Below are 17,084 nucleotides of genomic sequence, written 5' to 3'. Positions count from 1 at the left end.
TACTTTTACCATTCTCTTTTGAAATATAGCACTGTGTTTATTTCCTTTTACATTTATAAACAATGCTTCTTGTGGCTTTGTTTCAGTATTTTTGGCCTGTCGATGCAGGCACCACCTGGAGTTGACAAGTACAACCTCCTTGCCCGCATTATAATGATTAGCATTCAGCGGTGAAGCATGCTGGTCTGCTGCTCTTACCTGGAGGCATTGCATCTAGTCTAGACAAGCTGTCTGTGCACCATCTCGCTATCTGAGTACCAAGAGATTCTCCTCTGACAAGGCCTTCCCTTGGCATCCGGCGACATGTGTTTGAAGAGCTATTATCAGAAAGCCACTGCACTGCTCTTGAAATGGGGAGGGGGCGGGGATGTGGACTGCTTCAGAATGACAGTGAGGTTTTCTTTAAAAAGCTGTTTGATTCTGGGGGAGTTAATATTACAAAAATGTGCTGTAAAAGTTTGTGCTAGCTGTATGTCCAGAAAATTTTAATCTGACATATTCCATAAAGATATCAGTAACAGAAGAGCAAGTTATCAGAGAAGTGTAGTATTGTTTCAACAGTCATAATGAGGACATTTCTCCACAGATCCTCTCTGAAGATTCTTCCTCTCAAGTGCTAATGGATTTTTCTCCAGGACACAGTCGACATGGAGCCCTATACTTCCCCCCACACCGTCTCCAAATGCTTGCGACCTGTCAGTCCATTGTTCTTGTCAACATCAAGTTAACCCAAAATCTTTAAAAAAAATTAACAAAAAAAACCAAAAAAAACCACCACCTTTTAAAATGTTAAAGCCATGTGCAAGGGGTGGGGGTGTTGTACAATTTTTGTGAGTAAGCCATTAAAAGAGAAATAGAGTACAGCTTCAGAGCAAAAATTGATCTTTATAGGACAGGAATAGACAACAATTAAAACTGAAGAAGCACCACAGGCCCCTATCAAGCCTTTGGCTATAGTAAAGAAAATAGCAGTCTTTGATCTTTGCATAACCAGCATAGCTAGGCCTATTAGCCTAGCCTTGCAAAGTCTATTAGCTCACGTCTGAGATTGTTATAAATGCAGTACATGCCTGGAATCATATCAATCCTCGTGCTCCTTATTCACCTGTCTTATTCTCCAGCCAACACTTCTTTAGCTTTATGCTGAGTCAGTGTGATTTATTTATTTTTTTTAATGTATCAACACAGATGTATGGAAACATATTTTAAAAGGTCTTTTAAGTAGAAAATCTGTTAATTGTATGTATATAGTCATTTACATAGAGATATTTTGATTGTTCATGTGAGATGTTGCCCTAGAATGTCAATCTAAGATAAAGATTTCTGCACTGGGTATTGTTCTACATATCTGAGTGTTTTTTTTGTTTGTTTGTTTTTGTTTTTTTTTCCCCCCATGGTAAAGAATAGCATAATGTGGAAAGAATTAGAATAATAATATTCAATGTTTAAGTTAAACATACTTTACATTTTAAACAGATTTTAGGCATTCAACAATTTAAATAGTCAACAACATCCTTTGATAATTTTAAAGTTCCTGTCTCTGGCTATTTTGTGGATCAAATTTTATTAACCTTACAACTATTTTGAGGCTACTTCAAGCTTTGTTTACACAACTCTACTTGTGGATATTAGTCATAAACATTTCCCATGAAATATTGTGCCAAGTAATAAACCTCCATGACATGGCATTTATGGTGTTCCATTTCATATATACAGCCCTCAGATACCTGATGATCATTTTCAGTCACAGTAACACAATACTGATACCTCTTTAGAATGTTCACACTGTGTTTTGCTTTGTATCTGAATTACACCTTCAGCTTGTTTGTTCATGGTGTGTTATTGTGGATGTGCACTGATAATAGGGAGATGCTCCCATTTTTTGGGACTGTGGTGTTTATGGCAGGGAGTTTTGTCTTTTGTTTAAGATAATCTAGTTAGTGTGTTTTTGGTTCTTAAGTGTGGGATTTGTTTATTATTTTTGCCTTTGTCATTCCTGAAGGTAACACCAGTCTTATCAATATTACTTGTATATAATACATTGGTACTGCCTGAATTCAATTGAGGTGAGAAGAAAGATGTGAATTCTTTCATACACACTGTTGTTGGTCTTTGCATTCAGCTCTCATATCCCAAGATAATGCAGGTATGCATGCCTTACTATCAACACTTTAGACAATAATAGGACTAAAGAAATGCCCATACCAATGTAGCAGGCCATTGTGAAACTGAAACATTAGAGCCTACAGTGTGGTCCACTTTTAGCATAAGAATAAACAGATGAAAAAATATAAGAACTAGGCAGAGATGTGACAATGACAACTGCAAAGAATGCACAACCAAGAAATGCAGACCTCTGATAAGCTTCAGATAAAGAAAGTCCAGATTAATGAAATGCATAACAAGGCTGCAGACTTCTGGAATCAAACGTCTGTTTAGTATACAGGCAAATTGAAGATTAACCTGTGTTTTTCTGCAATACATCAGTTGTCTTGTCAGGAAGTTTGTCACTTGCCTGCAAAGTGCCAGGGCTGGGAAATGCTACTCTAGGTATATGGTTTTAAGATATATTTAAGAAACTTTAAATATTTATATTGTATCTAGATATTTTTAAGATACTTAAAATATTTTTATTTGACTAATTTACATATATTTATAACCAGACCTTTTTTTTCCCTCATACAATCATTGAGTACATGTTAATCTTGTAATCAGGTTGACCTAATCTTTGTACAAAACAGATGTTTGGTTCCACTGTGTTCTGTCACTTGTTTTGTTTTTTTTAATTAAAGGATGATGCATCAAGCTTAACTGTACTTAAAACTCGAAGCACTGGAGGCACAGATCAGGCTGGCTCATTTCTGGCTTTGTCTGGGTTTTCAATCTGATTGTGATCAGCTACTGGAAGCCAGTGAAGGGAAAGCAGTAGTGTTCACTAACATCCGTGACATTTTTTAATATGTTGCATTATCCCCATGTCAGCATAAAGCCTTACTGCCTTTTTCAGAGTTTTCACTGATTTGCTCATGATCTACAAAGCATGTTTTCATTTGTTCATCTTCTAAACTGCTTATTTCAATTCAGCTGGGCAGAATTTATCCTGGCAACACAGGGCATGAGCTGGCAACCAACTAATTTGTTTGGAATAATAGGCACAATCTCTATAAAAATCTACAAACAGTTTTATTAAGCCATTCATTTTGTCTTAATAAATACATTGCCAGGAAACATTTGGATATATTTCCTTTTATTCTAGGAATGTGTATCGTTTTTGGGGTTATTTTACAGGAATCTGCCCTTCAAGATTTTATCATAAAGCTTAACTCATACAGCAACCAACATGAGGTAGCATATGTTTTATCTGTAAAAACAATAAGAAAACATTTTCTTTAGTGTATTTACAATGCTTCGAATCTTTTACCGACACAATCAGGCCTAAAAGCTTCATGAAACTTCATCTGGCCATCGCCAGGTGGCGATAATTCACCTTCAAGGGTGGACTTTAATCAAAAGCGATAGCTGTTGCTATGGTAACAGGTGTTGTTAAGAAAGAAATAGGGCTTTGTGAGCTAACAGCTAGCTAACGTTAGCTAACCCAATACTGATCTACGGCGACATACGATTACTGGAGAAACTGATGCTAGCTAACTTACAGAAAGGAACTGTTAGGTTTGAATCCATTGTGCAGTATTTTACATTCGGTGCTATACTTAGGTAGGTAGCTAGTTGGTTAGCTAGCTAGCAACTTCTGCTAAGCTCGTTGGCTATGCCATACCATCATAATCGTTATCTTAAACTAGCTAACCCTAGCTAGGAAGCGAGCAGTTAGCGTTACCTCAGATAGAGAGATATATATATATACACACATTCAGAGAAGCTGCACACTGCAAGACAACAAAGAAATTAGGTAGCTAGCTAGCTTTCTCACGGGAGTTTAAGATTGACCTCGCTTCGATTACACAAGCATTTTAGCCATTTACACTTACGATAGATGATGTTAGTTAACGCTAACCAGGCCAGCTAGCTGGATGTACAGAAATGGCCGTGCTAGCTAAGTAGACAGGTACAAGCTGGCGTTAGTCAGCCATCTTAACCGAAGACACGCCAGCTCAACTCATTCTTGTCTAACTTAAACGCCGAGCTGGTGTATAATACATATTCGCTGTTACCGGTAATTATCTAGCTACTGTAAATGTTTGAAGGCCGTTGCTAAAAGTTAAATGACACTTTGATTAGTTAACAACCCAAAGCTATCTCGCTAATTAAGGAAAGCCCTGTGTTGTGCCCTAAGCGGAGGCGGGTCGGCGGTGATTTCGGCACAGGGCGATGTCCGCTGACCTAGTCGGTGTGTGGGAGGTAGCGCTGAGCGACGGCGTCCACAGAATTGAATTTGAACATGGAACAACCACGGGGAAACGGGTGATCTATGTAGACGGCAAGGTGAGGATATCTGCCTGCCTGTCCGTCTCTCAAAACATCAAGTGATGTATTATATCATTTATCACGTCTAAACAACGTTTTTTTTTTTTCAGAATTTGGTAGTTTGTGAATGTCGAAGGGACGTTTTTTAAATTGATTAATTTTATTTTATTTTTAGAATGTTAGATACATATGTTTACTTCCTAATCGATTGATAATTGAATGAAAAACAGTTGTAACTGTTTTAATTAACTGGTGTTATTGAAGGATGATCCTATAAAGTGTAATATAAATATATGCCATGCTACACTCTCTCTTAATTTTATGATTTTTCTGTAAGGAAATCCTGAGAAGAGATTGGATGTTCAAATTGGTTGGCAAGGAGACCTTTAATGTGGGAAGTACAGACACGAAGGCCAGCATTAACATTGATGCAGTGAGTGGCTTTGCATATGAGTACACTCTGGAGATCAATGGCAAGAGCTTGAAGAAGTATATGGAAAACCGCTCTAAGGTGACGAGCACCTGGCTCCTCAACCTTGATGGCATTGACTGCAGAGTGGTCTTGGGTAAGATCATGAACCCGACATCATAAATGTATGAAACCTGTGTTCTAGTAGTCGACAATGACTCGTGTTCAGTTCTCTCCTTCTGCATAGGACTTAAGTACCAAGATTGTTACACTTTGTGGTTTCACCAATTGCTGAACAACTTACAACTGTACCTTGCATTTATACTACAGATAAAGTGATATTATAGGTCATGTGGTTGGCAACACTATTTTGAATGGTCCTTTAGAGATGATTATTAAACAGAGTATCTGTAACATTATCATGAATGAATCAGTCAAGAGTTTGGATACAGTCACAGTCAAGTTTACTTACAAGTGGAATAGTTCAAGGGTCAGACACCACAAATCAGATGTCACACTACCCAACTAACCTTAATATCAACCCAAAACCTAATTCTAACCCTTATTCTAATCATAACCCCAAGATTAACCTAACCCTAAAGCTAATCCTCACCCTGGCCTTAATCCTATCCCTAACCAAAATCCAGTTACAGAATGTTACCCACAGCATATCTATAACATTTTGTTGAGTATATTAAAATGGTATGCATTATACTTGTTACATGTTCAGTGATTTCTCAGGTTAATGTCTACAGATATGAACTTCGACATTCCAAGTAAAGTGAAAACAACCAAATTTGTTAGATTATAAACAAATTTTATTTAAACAGTTAACTAAAGGTTTGTTGATTAATCTACAGAATGTATTCAAATGCTTTACTGCTACTACATTGATGTTACAGAGAGTCTGTTGACTGTTTACTCTAAAAAGGACCACTTAAAGTAATGTCTCCCAATATGTCTCCCTTTGCAATACTTTTATCACAGAAGGCTTTATCATGAGCAAATGATGAGCTTTGATTTTCTTTCCTGCAGAAAATATGAAAAATACCAATGGAAGCAGTCTACAAAAATAGTCAAAAGAATAGTATAAAGTAGTAGCAGCAGGATATGGGAAAGAAATATTAAAAGTATGTTATGCAAAAGCCATCTATTTTATGGATAATGTTATAAACAGTTGTTATTTACTTATTTTAGTAGCTTTTTCATTCCTAGTGATTTATTACAACTGCTTTTTGAACCCAGTCACACCCCTGCTGGCTTGATTAGATTCAGTAAGTGTTGACACTACAATGCAATTTCTGGAAACACATGGGTCACCTTTCATTACCTCTCCTCACTCTCTGCATGTTCTAGAAACACACGTGGCTCACCCTTCTTTACCCCTCCTCACTCTGGTCAAATGCAATGCCATGATGGCATACAAGACTAAAAGCTTAACCTGACATGTCCACTAATCCTTTAACCTGCTTAAACATTACAGTTGATGTTACTAGTGTCTAAATGGGATGACCACTCCTCCCTTCCTCACTCTTATCCTCTCTCCTGCTTTCTCTTGTTTTATCACTACTCATGCTGGCTCACTCTCTGTTCTGCTCCCCTTTCTCATTTGCAGTGGTTACTCAGGCAGTTTAAACTGAGCTCAGTCAAGCTCTGTAACTAACTATAGCTGCATAAACCTATGTCAGGATGAAGCCACATATCCAGTCGGTCTGTGTAGGCACTTTAGCTGTCTAGGGGGTGCTGTTTGATAGGATGGTAGGCAAAACATTAAAAGAATAGGTGTGGTTTACAGCCAACCTGGAACAGGCTGCTCTTGGTGAGGTGGTTTCCAGATACTCTCATCAGTAAGTGATGGTTTTCAGATACTTTCTTATCAGTAAGTGATTATTAGGAGCCTTATATTATTTTTACTTTCAATGATCCTTGATTGATTAAAACATTTGTTCAGTGAGGATGTGTGTGTTGTTAGTTAAATAAAACTATTTATTTCATATTTGAATTGCTTGAAGCTTATATTTGGGAGCTATTCATGCAGAATCCAGACAATTACAAAAAGGTCAAAAACCTTTCCTAACAACTATACACTGAGTTGCTAATTTATTAGATACACTTGTGCTGTAGTTGTATCCATAGTGTACCAATAATTTCAATCGGTTATTTGCTCAGAGAAGTTAAAGATGAAGAAGCACTGACTGACAGCTGTTGACTTGTCACATGGGTCATGGAGAACCTCCCCATTCTGGAGGTTATGATCTCTTTAAGGAGAGGCAGTTAAATCCAAATGACATGTTTTGTTTTGTTTTTATCCATGTTTTCTGAAGTAGGCAGCCCATAAGAGACTGACTGAGTTGTCTTATTTGTTTGTGGATCATTAGGCGCTTCTGATACCCAAACACTGAAAAGTGTATTTTTCATAATAATTTCCTTTAAATCATATGAAAGTTGTCAACATTCCAAATGATTTGGAATTGACTTCTCCAGAGGAGTCTGGACTATCAAAAGGTCTAAAATCCTTGAATTACTGAAAGACCAAATGCTAACTGCCAACTCCCTGCTTTTGTCAGTGAATATCAAAACTTGATCCACAGTCATCTCTCATGAAGGTTTTCTGGATGGAATACTTGAGGATTTGTATGTCACTGCAATTTTGGATATCTCTACATCTTTTATTACAGTGTATATAAAGCATTCAGCTAACATCTGCCCTTTGGTCAAAACCAGGTCTCCTGTGAAAAGAGGTGAATACACAAGGTTGACAGAATTACTGGATTCCAGTACAGTTGTGAGACGAAAGCAAAAGAGAACTTGTAAATTTGTACTAAAAGTGAAACTAGGCCAATGTTGTTTGTCTAGTTAAAGCATTACAACTTGATCTTGTGAGTGGTTATATTTTATTGCTCTTATTCTTATGAGCACTTATTCAACCTTTCTTGTTTCATAAGATATGTTCTCTCTGAACAGAGAAAGATACCATGGACATTTGGTGTAATGGACAGAAAATGGAGACAGCTGTAAGTAGCCAGAGGTGGTTTTATATAAAATGATGATGATAAAATTAAGTTTTAGCATCTATGAAATTAGTTTTATCTACTGCCTTTGGTTCTGTGATTGGGTATAGGCAGGTAATGGGTGGGAAGTTTTATAAAAAGCTTAATTTAAACAAAAAAGACCCTAATTAGACACATTCTGACATCCTATTATCACAAGCTGTCAAAAACCAGTCAGTAACACTTTTAAGACATTTTCCAAGAAAGTATTCATAATTAGGTCACTATTAGTATCGGACACTCCTGACAGTCGTGAGGCAAAATGTATTGAGTCACATGTACCGATCTTGCCAGGGGGAGTTTGTGGAGGACGGCACGGAGACGCACTTCACCCTGGGTGATCATGACTGCTGCATTAGGGCTGTGAGCAGTGGTCGGAGAAGGGAAGGCATTATCCACACCCTGCTGGTGGATGGCACCGAAATGCCAGAGGCCACAGAATGAGACTCAAGTTTGGGCTGTTCCTAGGTCAGTCTTGTGGCTGCCGTTCTACTGGTTAAGATCAGAATTCATAGGAAGAGATCTGGTCTTAAATCAGCCTGAATGTGAAAGTTCTAGCCACTAACATAGTGTGTGTGCTTGCATGTGTGTGTGTGCATGTGTGAATGAAGAGTATGCAGATTAGAGGTGTGTGTGTGTGTGTGTGTGTGTGTGTGTGTGTGTGTGATATCATGGTTTAGCAATGGGGCACCTAAATGACATGGATTGTGGTTACCAGGGTTATCACAGAGCCACTATATAGGGAGTTGCCATTGAACCTATAACATCAGAATGAACAGGTCAGTGTTAACTTTCTGTGAAACATTCAACCTTCCTCATGCTTGGGCTAATATTTCACAGTGCACATGAAGCTCATAACTATAGTCTTCATCATCTTATTCCAATGTACACATTGTTTAATGTGTCTAAGCTCACCATCAATGAAAAAGTAGTTGTAGATATAATATGGTATCAGATATAATATAAAAGGCATATAAAGTAATGAAGGGATATATTTTATTCATGTCAAACATTGCATTTTTGTCTGAATTTACACTGGACAATGACCTGTCATTCTGTTACCATTACAGAACACCTTGTATACTTTGTTTCCCTTTTGGCCATGTTGGAAAAAAAAAAAAGCCTATTGAACGTTGCCTTCACAATGAGCTGCAGGTTGGGCATGTTTAAAATGGCAGCAATGTCTTAAGATAACCTGAGCTGTTTCACTTCCAGTTTGAACTCAAACATTTAGGAAAAAAAAACAAAACACAGTGGTAAACATTGATGCTTACATGGATGGACTTTACAAATGGGCCCCGCCTGTAACACTTAGACACTTATTCATCATCTTCAGAACTGAAAAGAAACGTGAAATGTAGAACATTCCTTTGACATGCATCCTGAAGTATTGTTTTGCTACAGATCCACCAGCCAGCATCTTAGGATGTGGGATTACGGCAATAATGTTCCTATGAAAGTGCACTTTTCCTTCCTTGTAGGCACTTTGTTCCTCCTTCAAAGCATTATAAAGGCAAAGTATCTTTTTACATTTTATGTTTTCCGCATTTAGTTTTTGGCAGTCTGCAAATCTTTCCTTAAGCACTGGTTTCTAATTTATGACTTATGATTCATGCCCAACTATTGATATGACAGATTGTGGCAGAAATGTAGTAAATCTTCCACTGGGTTAAAGGATGCTATGTCTGCTAAGATGCCAGCAATAAGACGTTGTTGTGGGCCTGTCTGTGCCAAATTAGTCAAGAAGAAAATGGCTCAGTCGATATATGGATATAGTAATTAAATTTCTTTCTTTCCAAATATGCATTATAGCAACTGTAAGACTTTCAAATGGTTTTCCTGATGGAAGCAAAAATGTGATGAAATATTTAATGTAATTCTTCTTGCAGGTACAATTTACTTCCGGAGTTCATAAAGTTGATGTCAATATTGTACCTCTGTATTTCTTTTATTGTAGAAAACCCCTTTGTCATTTATATTTGCATTTTGAATCATTTACAGTAAATGTTTAAAGTATAATTTACAGTATATTACATGATTTTTTTTTTTTTTAATTGTTAAGCGTTAGGCATGATAACCAATGTTGTATATGTATTACTAAATTAAACCAATATGTCAAATTTCATTTAGAGCATTTGATTGGCTCGGGAGGGGAAAATGCTTCATCCTTTCATCCTATCTGTTGCACATTTTTGGCAGACACATTTGTTTAAATTCATAGCTGTCCAATGGTTTTGTGAAGTCATGGTATTATTTGATTGCTAGGAGGTCAGTTCATGCATGTTCATGTTCTTAAGACCATGTCAAGAAAAATCTGAAAGAGCAGATGAGTTACACATGACACTGCTAAAATATGTTAGTTTATTGGTCTGATCAAGGGACAGACTGGAGTACACCACACACTTAAAACATTATAGCCACTATACAACCACAACCCTCAGCTGTTTGCATTGAGAATCCAACTATAAACTACTAAAACGTCATTATCAGTATTACAGTTTAAACTATAATCCCATAACTCATAATAAGATATGAAACACAACTACTTTTAGTTATTTATTTATGTAAACTAGCACTAACCCAGCGCTTGAGTTTAAAGTCAGTCACCTGTTTCCTGTTTCGGCTCCCCCCTTCCCCCCCAAGTGACTGGTGAAACCTCAAATGTAACTATTGAAATAGACTGTCAATAACATCACTGACTAAACAGTATCTGGTTATTAAGTTGGGGTGGGGGGGTGTATTTACTAGTTTTTTTTTAATCAATAATTACTACGTGTAAAATGAAACACATGGCCACAAGCTAAACAGTTAAGATTTTGGTGCATGTAATGAGAAACTGTGGAAGGGCCTGCTGGCTATGGAAGATGACATAGATATCTTTCAAATCACTGGTTACACTGTTGTAACAATCCAGTGGGTCAGATCCAGTTGGAGGGGGCACAATCAATTCTGGTGAACCTTTAATGCTTTTCCCAGTGAGCACTTGAGCCTCAATGATATAGATAAACTCCTCGCTCCTGTCTTCCCACAGCTCTAGAGCTCGCTTCATTTCGGTAGTGAAGTAGATTCCTGCTCCATAGCCTTGCTCTGGAGGGGAAAGAGCAATTAGTGATGAGTGGCTATCACCAGTGACAAAGTAACATTTTAACTCTGGTTCATCTTTGATGCTTAATCGATATGAGCCATAGGAGTAGTAAATCCAGGGAAGTACATCAGACCCAGCTGTGGTCATGGGCCGTACCTTCAGGTGGTGCGTATTCCCTCTGGAAGCCCACCCTGCAGATCTGGTCACAAAACTGTGCCCTCACACACTGGTACAGCCACTGGGGTTTACCCATCACTCGTTCCCTGTTCAACTCGAAGAGCTGCTTCAGGGCGTAGTTCTCCATTTTCTCCACCTGAAACATCCAACAGAACCACATTCCATGAAATGCTTTTATCAGACAGAAACCTCTCAGGGGGTACAACACAGTGCAATTGTAGCAAGCAATGAAAATGGAGTAAAACACTTTTAACAGTAGCTCTACTTTATAATACAGTGCTTGTAGTACATGAATGAAGAAAGCAAGTGATGATCATATAGTAAGTTCTTACCCAAAGGACAAAAAGACAACATGTAAAAAAACCCCTGTATTTTCTTTACACCATAAATTACCTTCACAATTTTCAGTCCACATTTAGCATATTTCCTTTGCCTTTCTTTATCTGCTGAATCAGATAAGTCTATGGGGGTCCGCTCATAATATGACTGGCTGGGTAACTTGGGCATCTTGGAATAGAGACTGTAAAAACCTAATGTACAAAAGAAAAAGTCATAGACTAACTTTTCAGATATAAGAGCATTACACAGTGACATATAAAATACAGTTCAGTTCTTAGAACTTACACATCCTGCTGAACTGTTCATACTGCCCTTGTTCATTCTTCGCTTGGCCAAGGCCCAAGTCAAGCTTGAAAGTTTTGCCATTCACTGAAACAGTGTCAGCACATGCAAGGTAAGCCTTCTCCAAAGCAGCACTGATCCTTGGTCCCTCTGAGCCACGGAGACCCTCCCAACGGACCACTGAGTGTAGCAGGTCTTCCTCTTCTATCTGAGCAAAATAATCTTGGGCCTGGCAGAGCATAGACTCCACATGTATTGCAGCAGAACTGATCGCCACAGACGCCCCCCCAATGATGAGAATACCACATTTGCCCTTTCTAAAGAACTCTGTGATGACAACATTAAATATGGCCTGAAGGTTCATCAGAGCTGTGTGATCCTCTTGGCCAAAGTGCACAATAAGGTTGTTTTTCACTTCAGCAGAGGTTGAATGCATGTGCAGCATTCTGACTGCCCATGCTTGGGCCTCTCTCAGTGCCTCCGGAGAGTTAGTGAAGAGTTCAATGCAAGGTGTCCTTCCACTGTCCTCACTGTCATCAAATGCTGAGCCTGACAGAGCATTGAAAGGTGTGACAAAGCATCAAATTAATGAAGGCAATTGTCACATGCAATTCATTTATTTGATCTTTTTTTTTTTTTTTTTTTTTTTTTTAAAGTAAATCCTTTTAAATGGATACTGCGTGCACTTACTTTTGCCAGTGGGACTACTGATTGTGGCACTCTCAAGTAAAGCTACCTCCTGTTCAAAAGCCTGAAATAAATCAATTCGGTCAAAAGTGCCCAACAAACTGACTTTTTAACATTTTAGAATTCACAGTATGAATTTTGAATGCCACAGTATAATAAATAGCATTATAAGTGGAAGTTACACTTGTACCCTGAATGTGTCCTTTGAAAAAATTACAAAATATACATCCATTTTCTTTCCCCGATATGTAGAAGAAAATTCTTTTACTGCATTTATCATTATCTTAGAAACGTCTTCACTCCGAAAGCCAAGACTGCCAGTGCCAATAGCAGGAAAAGATATGGATGAGAAAAATTGTTTGCTGGCCATGGAAAGGCATCGTTTGACCACTGAATGAAGAATCTACAAAAACAGTGATTCAGGTTATGAGGGATTAGGATTCGAGACACTGATTCAAATCATTACAAATTGCTAAAGAAAAAAACAATCAGAGTGATAGTGTTGGTTAAAAATAATTTTAAAAACTATAAAGTTAATTCCAAATGCAACATCAATGTTAATGACTTATAAAAATTGGCATAATTAAGCTGAGGAAGGTGGTGTGGACAACATAGAAGACATCTGACCTTATCAGCACTGCTACTACTGCCCTTTTCAGCACAAACAGTGTGGAACACTGCCTTACATCTCAGCATATAGGGGCCAGTTTTAAAAACATCACCATCAGAAGCAAATCCAATTCTATGCCTTTGTATTTCACCCTGCATCTTGGGGCCAGCTTTGTTCAATATAGCGTTTGAAATCTGCCCCACTGATAAGCAGAGGTCTCGTCCAACTGTGTTCACAATAACATCTGCCTATTAACAGGAAAAAAAAGTGTTCAAATAGCAGAGTTTAAGTTTTATTCTATTATATAACATATGATACAAAAATGTAGACAGTGCAATATTATATTACAAATCTGGTATATGAGTATACGAAAAATACAAGGCGTGGGTTTTCTTTCACAGTGAGATAAATCATAAAACTTGAATAAAAGCAGTATGAATGTGTAGAGGTATTTAAGATTACTACCAGTTTGAATTCATTTGTGTTAAAATCTACAAAATCTCAAAATATTTAATGTGACTTATGAAGGTAGGTAAATTCAACATTTTCAGAGGTGTGACTAAGTTTTTAAAGGGGCATCAGGGAAGTTGTAAATTAAGTAATGAAATAATAGATTTGTACTTAAAATCTTAATTGTTTAAACTTGAATACATCTTACTTTAACATGTATTTTAAAAGGATAATTGTAATTTGATCGTAAATATTCAATTAATCACTATACATTGTAAACATGCTTATGCATATTTCATAAAATGAAATATATGCTTAAACAAAATGAAACCAAATGTTCAAACCAGAATTTAAAAGCCAGTCAGAGCTCATTTCTATATATGTGCTTTTAAAAGAGACTAATTGAGGGTTGACTGTGTTTTTATTGTTATTCTGTTTAACTTACTGCCTCTTCCTCGATGGCCCCTGTTTTGATGAACAATGTCATGTTTCCCAGGTCCAGACTAGGGTATGGAGACGAAGTTGGTGCTTTGGCACTGATTTGTCTTGGTACTGATTTGTCCCATTGCTCCATGTGGTCAGAAGGCCCCAAGATTTCCCTGCATGCTCTCTGCATCTCCAGAACTGAAGGATCATCATTATTTACTAGACGGACATCCAGACTCCTGCCTGGTGCGGTTCGCATATCACCAAACATCTTCACAGTCTTCACAATGATGTCTGCGCAAAAACGCAGTGGAAAATTGTAAAGGCCAGAGCTAAGTGCAGGGATTGCCACAGACTGCAGGTTATTATATTCAGATAGTTGTAAGATGGTCCAAATAGCTTTCTCTAGCAAGGGTCTTGCCATGTCAAGTTCCGACTGTGCTGGATTTCGGGACACACAAGGTCCAACTGCATGTATGATCCTCTTACAAGGAAGATTCCCAGCTAGGGTAACAGCAGCTTGACCTGTGGGTACTCTTCCATGAAGATGTATGACTTGGTCACTCATTTGTTGGATTTGAGGACCTCCAGCTTTGCTCAGCGCTAGAGCCAGTCCTCCTCCATGACTTAAGTACTCATTGGCTGCATTGACCACAGCATCCGCTTTATGAACTGTAAGATCATCCTTCCACACAGATATCTTCAGGCCATTGACCACCTGTTTACAGTACTTCATTTCAAACATGGTTGTCAGGTTGACACTGCCAGAGGATGAAGTGGTGGGCACATCCACATTGTGGATCACAGCTGTGCAACCAAATTTCCCTTTTAAAACAGTGCATAAGGCTTGCTGACTATTTTTCACAATCTCAATTCCCTCTTTGGTGAGGGGAATATTTGCCTTTGTATTCATTGCAGCTACTTTTCTTCAAACCTCAATAGCCAAGATCCTTTAAAAGAAGAAAGGAAAGAGCCTGGTAATAACCCTTCACCATCATCAGTGAGATTGGTTGATCATCACGGATATCGGTTATCACTAAGATTGATTGCCTATCTGTGGCAACATGAAGGCTGTACTTGAACTGGGTCTTTTCAATTATTTTTTACCACTGACAATGTGTTACAGTTTCTGAAATCTGTGAGCATTTACCACATTCTTATTCCAATAGGTATGGTATTGCTATGTACTCTTAATGGAATATACCCCTGTATTTATCCAATTATAGATCTGAATATGTAAAAAAACCTTTTTACTTCAAAGGTCATGTGATATTGATAGAACAGAAATTGGTATTATCACAGTATAGTTGGGTTTACATTCTAAAAACTAAATTATGTATATAATTATGTCCAATGAGGACTGCTCAGTTTTAAGAAAAAGTTGCAGAGGGTGTAAACAGCAAGACTAAATTACTGAGAAGCCTGTGCAGATATTTAAGGCCCTCTTCACATCTGGCATTAACATGCATCATGGTTGACCTGATCACAAGGGCCTACCAAAATGTGCAGCCATTTACACTGGGCATTTTGAATTAACGACGCAGTTGATATGGATAATACTTTGTTGCTGTCAATGATGCAGCAGGACATGTTACCTTTCACACTACAGATGCCGCATGATGTGTACTGGACCACCTCCACAAGTGGTCCGAGTGATCACAGAGACACACTGCACTCCATTCACAATAGTGATCCAATCACTCATGATGCATGGCAGTGGCTGGCGTGAACATAGCCTGTTCGAGATCTGTTGTTCTGAGGGTTTTATGTGCTGACTTGAAGGAGCAATAAGTCATTTTTCATAATGACTCTTCTTCACATTATGAAGCCATTATACTGAGTCCTAGTGCCCTGGATGTTTCAGAGGTACTATGGTAAATAAATTTTAAACATGGCTGCCTCCATGTGTGGGACCTCGTTTATGAAGAAAAACTGGTTAATTTGAGGACTACAAAGCAAATTGATTTATCTCATATGAGCAGCTCTTTATAGAAAACATGTAGAAATAATCACATCCATAAATATTTTTTTGCTACTTGTGGTGACTCAAATAAATGATTTTATTAATCATTTTATAATGCTATTCACCTTTATAATGCTATTATCCATGTAAACACATTAACTGGATTTTAAACATTCATTACTTGTTTCTTGTTTTTTCATACTGCAGTCCTACTTGAGCCCCATGGCTTTTAGATACTATATGTTTCTCAATAAATATAAAAACTTGCAAGAGTGTTCAAAAGCTGTGGGAATCTGAGGTTTTCAGTGAGCAACGGTATTATGGCTATCAACCTTGGTAACCTCTCTTGTGCATGCAGTCAAATGCGCGAAAGCTAGTTTGAACTAAAACAAACCCCCATTCTCGGAGTCTTATTACTGATTAACTGCATTCATGTGTATTAATCCCTAGTAATATGACATATCTCACAACATTTGACGCCACAGACACCGGGTGCTGTGCAGGACGCTTTCACTGGAGAGGTCCGGCGACATTTCAGCCCGACGCACTTGCATCGTGTTGGTTCGCTTTTCTAGTCACAAAGCACTGAATATTAAGTTACAAAGTTAAGCGATCTTGGCGAAAGGTCCAACATAATTATAAATCTTAAATGTTTATATAAGTAGTCTAAAATACAGGAAACCACGAAAATTTATATACAAGCAATAGCTGTGAATTGCACTGTTCAAAAACCATACGGCCGCAGGCCGAAATGCCGCTGCAGTCGCGTTTGTTGGTAATTTTTGTAGAAATTGTGGACCGTTAAAGTAACTTACCTGATTGTGTCAAAAGCAAACACACGCATGTAAACGGCGTACAGGACTACGTAGTTTTAAAAAAATCGAAAGCAAAAGTTTTCAAACTTGCCTAGCCTACTTCTCTTGACTGCCTAATACGCAAAATCATTAATTAGTTTTGAGGGCAAGGCCGAAATGATTAATTGTTGCTTATTTTTCTTTAAATTGACGTTCATGCTTTTTCGCTTACACGTCTTCTGGCAAATTTATGTTTGATGCATTCGAGCTGACTTTACCTTCGATATTCCTCTGTGACTTAGGACAGGCACCTAAAATACGTTTCTTCTTCCGTGTTTTGTTTCTCCACTCCCCGGGACCGTATTGGGAAAGCAAAACCGAAACTGAGAC

General features: G+C 37.9%; 2 protein-coding genes across 9 annotated transcripts; one reads left to right on the top strand and one right to left on the bottom strand.

Moving 5' to 3' along the window:
- The first annotated feature begins 3,371 nt into the window (after positions 1-3,371).
- Positions 3,372-10,006, top strand: faima (Fas apoptotic inhibitory molecule a). 7 transcript variants are annotated; one of them, XM_081720479.1, is made up of 6 exons: positions 3,375-3,714; positions 4,292-4,440; positions 4,760-4,988; positions 7,510-7,572; positions 7,796-7,845; positions 8,176-10,006. In XM_081720479.1, exons 2-6 carry the CDS (start codon positions 4,327-4,329, stop codon positions 8,323-8,325), a joined length of 606 nt encoding a protein of 201 aa, XP_081576605.1. In that variant the 5' UTR covers positions 3,375-3,714; positions 4,292-4,326; the 3' UTR covers positions 8,326-10,006. The 7 variants fall into 7 exon arrangements, with proteins under 7 accessions (XP_081576607.1, XP_081576605.1, XP_081576606.1 ...); XM_081720480.1 differs by having other exon boundaries at positions 4,268-4,440; XM_081720477.1 differs by having other exon boundaries at positions 3,375-4,171.
- A 206-nt stretch (positions 10,007-10,212) lies between these two features.
- On the bottom strand, positions 10,213-17,076 carry parp9 (poly(ADP-ribose) polymerase family member 9). Of its 2 annotated transcripts, none has more exons than XM_027010027.3 (9): positions 16,973-17,076; positions 13,957-14,887; positions 13,079-13,309; positions 12,642-12,854; positions 12,455-12,515; positions 11,768-12,313; positions 11,537-11,673; positions 11,123-11,279; positions 10,213-10,968 (listed from the first exon to the last, which is right to left on the bottom strand). In XM_027010027.3, exons 2-9 carry the CDS (start codon positions 14,848-14,850, stop codon positions 10,682-10,684), a joined length of 2,526 nt encoding a protein of 841 aa, XP_026865828.2. In that variant the 5' UTR covers positions 14,851-14,887; positions 16,973-17,076; the 3' UTR covers positions 10,213-10,681. The 2 variants fall into 2 exon arrangements, with proteins under 2 accessions (XP_026865828.2, XP_026865826.2); XM_027010025.3 differs by lacking the exon at positions 16,973-17,076 and adding an exon at positions 16,716-16,966.
- Between the last annotated feature and the right edge of the window lie 8 nt (positions 17,077-17,084).

This window comes from Electrophorus electricus, chromosome 9, assembly GCF_041902795.1.
Source record: "Electrophorus electricus isolate QZ-2024a chromosome 9, ASM4190279v1, whole genome shotgun sequence".
In the NCBI taxonomy this organism is placed as follows: domain Eukaryota; kingdom Metazoa; phylum Chordata; class Actinopteri; order Gymnotiformes; family Gymnotidae; genus Electrophorus; species Electrophorus electricus.
Note: the sequence above shows the minus strand (reverse complement) of the source record. Positions and strands in the feature narration are given on the sequence as shown.

Excerpts from the sequence above, each read along its gene's own strand:
- faima (XM_081720479.1), top strand. The coding sequence starts at position 4,327 with ATGTCCGCTGACCTAGTCGGTGTGTGGGAGGTAGCGCTGAGCGACGGC. Across the intron at positions 4,441-4,759 it reads TGATCTATGTAGACGGCAAG|GAAATCCTGAGAAGAGATTG; the intron begins GTGAGGATATCT and ends TTTTTCTGTAAG. Across the intron at positions 7,573-7,795 it reads CAGGTCTCCTGTGAAAAGAG|AGAAAGATACCATGGACATT; the intron begins GTGAATACACAA and ends CTCTCTGAACAG.
- parp9 (XM_027010027.3), bottom strand. The coding sequence starts at position 14,850 with ATGAATACAAAGGCAAATATTCCCCTCACCAAAGAGGGAATTGAGATT. Across the intron at positions 13,310-13,956 it reads GGGCCATCGAGGAAGAGGCA|GCAGATGTTATTGTGAACAC; the intron begins GTAAGTTAAACA and ends TCCTGTTAATAG. Across the intron at positions 12,516-12,641 it reads TTTCAAAGGACACATTCAGG|GCTTTTGAACAGGAGGTAGC; the intron begins GTACAAGTGTAA and ends GATTTATTTCAG.